This window comes from Stegastes partitus, unplaced genomic scaffold (genome assembly GCF_000690725.1).
Source record: "Stegastes partitus isolate 25-593 unplaced genomic scaffold, Stegastes_partitus-1.0.2 Scaffold1818, whole genome shotgun sequence".
In the NCBI taxonomy this organism is placed as follows: domain Eukaryota; kingdom Metazoa; phylum Chordata; class Actinopteri; family Pomacentridae; genus Stegastes; species Stegastes partitus.
Genome location: NW_007579549.1, coordinates 110,151 through 117,147, shown reverse-complemented (window position 1 = coordinate 117,147; position 6,997 = coordinate 110,151). Strand labels below are relative to the sequence as shown.

General features: G+C 42.2%; 1 protein-coding gene across 1 annotated transcript; it reads left to right on the top strand.

Moving 5' to 3' along the window:
• Positions 1-618: 618 nt before the first annotated feature.
• On the top strand, positions 619-6,714 carry LOC103372742 (SKI family transcriptional corepressor 1 homolog-B-like). The gene is made up of 7 exons (XM_008302451.1): positions 619-2,343; positions 2,706-2,799; positions 2,923-3,027; positions 3,172-3,231; positions 3,885-3,959; positions 5,927-6,001; positions 6,617-6,714. The coding sequence occupies exons 1-7, from the start codon at positions 619-621 to the stop codon at positions 6,712-6,714; spliced, it is 2,232 nt and encodes a 743-aa protein (XP_008300673.1).
• Positions 6,715-6,997: the final 283 nt, after the last annotated feature.

The window sequence follows — 6,997 nt, the reverse complement described above, 5'->3', positions numbered from 1 at the left end:
GCCATGTGGACGCTGCTGCTGCTGGTGGCGCAACACAAACCGTCCGCACACACACCGGGAGCGGAGCAGAGAGGCAGCAGGAGGAGGAGGAGGACCGGAGCAGAGAAACAGGAGGGAGGCGGTGCTGCACGGACAACTGCGTCCTAAAACCGACACCAGACTTTCTTTCCACCGCTCCGACATTCAACTTCATCACAGCTTTTGTCGCTCACGACGGAGGAGGAGCTGCACGGACGTTAAAGGTGAGTTTTGGTACCAGATATTTTGTCTGCACGGACAGTTTTTGTGCGATTTGCGCGCACAGAGCTTTGGACTTGAAGCGTGATACAACCAGCTGAAGGTTAAGGCAAATAAAATTCATTTAGGTGAAGTTTTTTTTTTGCATGGACTTTACTATTTCCCACCGTGTCCTTGATCTGCTATTATTCTGAAGGATTGGTCTCTAAATATAGAAAAAGTCGCAGTCATTCAACTTTATCAAAACGCAGGCCTGCAGGAGACTTGTCCTCCAACTAAAAGCTGTAGTGAAGCTTTATTATGAAGCTCTATTTTGGGTTGTTATTCCTTTGACTCGTGTTCACACCAAACGTCATCTCTGCAGCTTCCAGGCCTCCAAGGATGGACTCCATACCTGCGGGCCGAGACTCCAGCACCTCGCCAAGCTCCAAACAAGAACTTTCCTACCCGACCACCAACTTAAAGCCCAACCAGGTCGGGGAGACGGTGCTGTACGGAATACCCATCGTGTCTTTGGTGATAGATGGCCAAGAGAGACTTTGCCTTGCACAAATATCTAACACCTTGTTGAAGAATTACAGCTATAACGAGATCCACAACCGGCGTGTGGCGCTGGGGATCACCTGCGTCCAGTGCACTCCTGTCCAGCTGGAGATCCTGCGCCGAGCCGGTGCCATGCCCATTTCCTCCAGGCGCTGCGGGATGATCACTAAACGCGAGGCCGAGAGACTTTGTAAGTCGTTTCTGGGAGCTCATTCGCCTCCTAAACTTCCAGAGAATTTTGCTTTTGACGTGTCCCACGAGTGCGCCTGGGGGAGTCGAGGCAGCTTCATCCCGGCCAGATACAACAGCTCCAGGGCCAAGTGCATCAAGTGCTCCTACTGCAACATGTATTTTTCTCCCAATAAATTCATATTTCACTCGCATCGCACGCCGGAGTCCAAATACACGCAGCCAGATGCAGCTAATTTTAATTCTTGGAGGCGACATCTGAAATTAACAGATAAAGGCAGTCAGACAGACGTGCTACACGCGTGGGAAGATGTGAAGGCCATGTTCAACGGAGGCAGTCGCAAGAGGACGCTGCCCGGCAGCGGGTCAGGCTCCAGCTCTCCGTTAAAACCACAAGGGCCCAACCGATCCCGAGAGTCGCCCGAGATACCCGCAAAAATCCTCAGCTGCGAGGACAACCGGAGCGGGATGGCGAGCACCCGCAGCTACCCGGTGATCCCGGTGCCCAGTAAAGGCTTTGGGATGCTGCAAAAGATCCCACCGCCGCTCTTCCCTCATCCGTACGGGTTCCCAGCTTTCGGCCTGTGCCAGAAGAAAGAAGACGGCATGATGGGCGAGCAGAGCAAAGCCGCCCTGCCGGGTGTCCTGTGGCCTGCTACCAAGGACAGCGCCTATCACTCCTTCCCCATGTTCTGGCCCGCGGCTGGCGCGCTGCCGATGCCTCCGTACCCGCAGACTCCACACAAACCCCCTCCAGAGCTGCTGTGCCCCCCCAGACAGACTGACATGGACATTTCCGAGCACAGTGACCGCAGCACCAACACCTCTAAAGACAGCGTGGTTGACAACGACCGCTGCTCCAGCACCCAGTCCATGCGTAACGACGACGACAAATCTGGAGACGAGGGGAGGCCGCTGGAGGGGATGACCCTTCCGCCCCGGAAGATCAGCTACGTCTCCGCGTTCAGACCCGTCATTAAAGACGCAGACTGCATCGCCAAACTGTACGGCAACAGGAGCGCGTATAACGGGTGTCGCACTGGTTATTTATCGCCCGATTTTTTAAGCGAGAGCTCGAGCTACCGGTCCATGTCCCCGTGCGTGGACAGCGAGGGCGAGCCGGACGTGGACGTGGAGACGAACAAAACGCCGGAGGAGGAGGAGGAGGACTCCCGGCCTCTGTCCTCGGTGTGTCCTCGGACTCCTCCCGGTTTGGCGCACAGTGTTTCTCCAAACGACTCGGACTCCAAAGGCATGCAGGAGAGCGGAGCGGTGGATTCCCAGAAAATGAGCCTCCACGTGGCCCAGTCGTCTGACAGAGAACTGCAGAACAAGCAGTTATCAGAGACCCACATAGCTGCGTCTTTTACTGAAGTGAGTGACTTGTAACCGAGAAACACTGGCCATAAAACGAGCTGTAATATTCCTCTGAAGTTTTTTCTGCAAGTGCGCTTCTTTTTCTTGGCCTGTGTGTACTTTTTTTTTTTTTCTTTTTACGCAGATAAATGTGGGAAATTTGTGTTTCATGTTTAAAACAGTGTAACAGCAACAACAAAACAGCATGTCCACATCACTTAGGGAGGAAAAAAAATCATTCCTTTAAATAAAAATATATACATTTCAACATAGAGTATATTTTTTTAATTATTAATTTTACTTCTTTTTTTTGTTGCACATTTATAATTATTATTTTTTTTTACCAAGCCTCAAAGAAGTGGTGGTTCTTTCTCCTGTAGGTTTACACAGCGGAGAGGAGTGAGCTGCAACAAAGGAGCAGTCCGTATCAGTTCAGACCTGCCAATTACCTGACTGGAGCTCTAACAACAAATGGTTCGATACTTTTCCTCTGCTTTTTGTTTAAACATTTAGCTGCCAAAAAAATAAAATAAAATAAAAAAATAAGCATCAAAAAGGGAGAAAAAAAAATATTACATCGATTTATTTTCTCTTAAGATGAGAGTGCAAGTAAAGAAGAGCCGTCTTCCACAGTGGAGGAGATCGAAACGAAATCTTATAATGAACAAAGCAGCGAGGAGAACCAGCGAGAGCAGGATGATGGTAAGTTACACCGAGGACAGCCCAGAGGATTTTTTTTAAATGTGTGTTTTTAAGCTCTGTTTCGAGATATATAGAGGTCTACAGTTTTTTAATTTTATTTTTTGCAAATAGAATAGCTATTTAATTTATTTTGTATGTATTCAGGCGAGGACGCACCAGCCAGAGTTCAGCCAACACAAAGAGACATACAAAGTCTGGCAAAAGGTAAGACAGACAAAACCATGGACAGATAACATTATTATTATTATTATTATTATTATTATTATTATTATTATTATTATTATTATTATTATTATTATTACTGAATGTAGTTAAATATGTGTATTTTACGCACGTTCTTCTTTTCTGTTTAACATGATGACACCAAACGTTTTCATTTATTTTTGTAAAATTGCTCTTAGATATTACATCAGCGTTATTAGATGTTGTCATGCTGACTAAATTAAACGCTTTTCAGCGTCCTGTCGCTCACCTCCAACCACTTTCTAAGCCCTGAGGCCAAACTCTTGTAAACCAGTATTTCTGAGCTGCAGCGACCTTTAATTAACCGTCACTTGCAAAAGCTGAAACAGTCTTTTTCTAACCTCAATAAGACAACGCTTCTAATATTCTATTTTCTGTATTTTCCTTAAACATAAGGGAGGATTCTTTTCCCTTTTTTTTTCTTTTCTTTTTTTACCTGCAGGCCCAGGAAGACCTGCTCTGAATTGTCAGTGTGCATGATGATAATGATGATGATGATGATGATGATGTCCTCATCACTGTCATTAAAAATAGAAAAGTGTCCTAGATGGAAGCTGATACAAAGGCCTGTATCTTTTTCTCCTCCAACATCCTCTATTTTGTCTGCCTTTTAGAGGAACTGCAGAAGCAGCTGTTAGAGCAAGTTGAGCTGAGGAAAAAGCTGGAACGTGAATTTCAAAACTTGAAAGGTAAGCCAAATTCTGCAAAAGTGCCTCTTCTTCTTTCTTTTTTTTTTCTTCAGTATTTTGGCTTTTCATCACCCCATCAGTGAGTTTATTTACACGGACTCAAAAGTCTTTCTGGTGTTTGTGAAGTGCTCCTCTTGTTTGAGAGTCAGGCCAAAATATGACCCACCCTTGACCAAATCCAACTCAGTAGTGCTGTGCATGTGCTGGAGGTGAGTCCTAAAATATCAGCTATTTTTTCCTCTGATGCGATTTATTTTGCAGCACTGATGCAGTGCAAACAAATATCTTGTTTCCGATATATGTGGACATACACATTTAAAAAAGTTCAAGGTAAGAAAAGAGCAAGAAAGAACATTTGCCAAACTGAAATATCAAAATTGATGTAAAGCTGTTTAGAATATGCCAGAATTCCCATCTGCGGTGTGTGCATTAAGACCATCTGGATATGTGGCACTAAAAGCCAAAGACTGGTCCTGTAAAGATCATAATTCTTAAAGTGAAAAATGCCTGACAGTTATTATGTGTTATCAGGTGACTCTCATGTGTAATACAAATTAAACACCGCTCACATTCAGACTCCTGCAGTATTTTGAACTAATATTAACCCTCTAACTTGTCTCCAAAACTTCTCACTTACTCAACTGTTTGTTCAACGCTGTTCATGATATTTAAGTGTCTCAGTAGCAGCTTATGTCAAAAAATGCTCACTTAATTGTGCAAAATGTTGCATCTCCAAGAAGGAATTGCAAGGGACTGTGTTGTGTAAGGACAGTTAAATAAAATGGCTAAATTCCTAAAGAGCAGCACATATAATCCAGTTTGGTTTTCATCCATTTTGGGTGGAAATAAACTTTATTATCTTGTCACACCTTTGTGGAAATGTCAAAGGAAAAGCACTTTAATTAGAAAAAATCATTCAGATCTATAAAAGCACTGAACGCGTGCATATTGTTTGGTTCAGTAAATGCTCTCAGTCAGAGATTTGATCATCTCTTTAAGTTGCAAATACAGTGTTTGCAGATATCATATCATTTCATCGCAAGGTGTCGTAAACTGTAAAGCTCTGAACACTTAAATATACTATTTTGTGTGCACCTACCGGTAATATTTGAATCTAGTTGGGTTTTAAAAACTCAAAGTATTATATGAAGACAAGACAGCAATATTGCTTTATTTGTAATGTTAATTGTAACCCTGTTCTGCGCTACTTCCAAATGTTTATTCCCTCCTGCCAAAGACTTGTGTTGTCTGCAAATAGGACTGTTAAAATATTAACAAAGCGCAGCGGTTACAGCATCAAATAAAATGTCTCAACAGGTCCATATAATGGATATATTTACATTTTTCTTATGTTTTTATATAACAATATAAAAAGAGATCATCTTGTAAACATTGTTTCTTTTATTTACACTTAGTTTAAACTCTCATTGCTCCGTTCGTCCTAAATGTGTTACAATAATATTAAGTTGAATAAATCTAATTAATTCACAGTTATTTTTATATTTATATTCCAATTTCTAATCTGCACTATAAAACATGTATTTAAGTATTTTCACTCAATAATATTACACTGTTTGCTACAAATTGGAGCCTTGATTTGTGGCTTTAACTTGACACCAGCGCCCTCTACTGGTCATCCGATCAGATTAACATTTAACATTTTCACAATTAAGTGTTATAAATGCTCACGAAAGCCAACGTGTGTAGGAAAGACTCGCATCAGTCTCAACAAACCTCATCATCTCATGTTTTTTGGGCTGACATGAGTATTTATGACAAATATCAGAGAGTCAATTACAGAGCAGCTTTTGTAGGTAACTGAGGGGAGAATGTTGGCAAAATAAAAGCGTTCCTTTTTGTGAAATTACGTTTTTATTTATGGAAGTTGTGTTTTTCCCCCCTTCCCTGAATGGAGCCTCACCTCCCACATCACTGATCCAAATCTATGTCTTCCATTTGTTCCTCAGATAATTTTCAGGATCAGATGAAGAGGGAACTGTCCTACAGGGAGGAGATGGTTCAGCAGCTTCACATCGTCAGAGGTGAGAAAAATAAAGCAGCGGAATCAGCGGCGCTCTGACTAAACTTTTTCTAATTTAATGGCATATTTTCCACACATGTTACTGCACGATGACAGCACTTGTGCACAGTTTGTGTGGGTTATCTGTAGGGTGGTGTTTCGACATTTTTACCTGTGATTTATGAATTATTTTTTAACATTTAAATGATAAATCGGTTAAAATAAAATAAATAAAACGTTTTTACTTCAGTAGATTTGGGCTAAATGGACAATTCTTAGTGCCCATCTTACTTGTCTTGCCTCTCTTGCACAGACACCTAATTCATCCAGAAAGAGATAAAAGACCATTTTTAGGTATAGGATGGTGTACAAACCACATTTCTGCACCCAGCGGCTCTCAGATAGACAATTAGCCGTCATGAATCCAGACTATAATCGCTTAATAAACGTCTCCAAACGTGTTTCACACCATTTTTGGCCACTTTTAAATCACTCACTTACATTATTGTATAACTTAAGCAGACTTCATTCATTAAAGTACAGTAAGTATTTGAACTGCAGACTGTTTCTCCTCCTTCAGGACCTTTTACGCACACGCGCACGTACACTATTGATGGTTTTATCTCCTTCTTCATAGAAGCTCACGACGCTTTACACCATTTCTCCTGTAAGATGTTAACTCCTCGCCACTGCAGCGGCTCCTGCTCCTTCAAATCTCCTCTGCTGCCTCCATGAATCACACACATTTCTATGACAGAGCAACAAAGGACACATCCGCAGCTTCTGTCAGACACCTCAAAACCCTGGGAGATGGAGAAAAAACCCTCCGCGGACACTCTGAGGAATCAAGCTCCAAGTAGATAAACTGTAATTAACTGTAATATATATTTTAAAAATGTGTATCTTCCCTCCCCTTAGCGTTTATGTAACCATCTGATATTTGTTTTACTGAAATTATACCATTGATTCTATTTATTATTTGTGGCAAAGTGCAATGACGATGTATGTATGTTGTGAT

Bases quoted from the DNA above. Each gene is read 5' to 3' on its own strand.
- LOC103372742 (XM_008302451.1), top strand. From the start codon at position 619: ATGGACTCCATACCTGCGGGCCGAGACTCCAGCACCTCGCCAAGCTCC. The intron at 2,344-2,705 runs GTGAGTGACTTG...TTTCTCCTGTAG, and splicing joins TAGCTGCGTCTTTTACTGAA to GTTTACACAGCGGAGAGGAG. The intron at 3,960-5,926 runs GTAAGCCAAATT...TTTGTTCCTCAG, and splicing joins TGAATTTCAAAACTTGAAAG to ATAATTTTCAGGATCAGATG.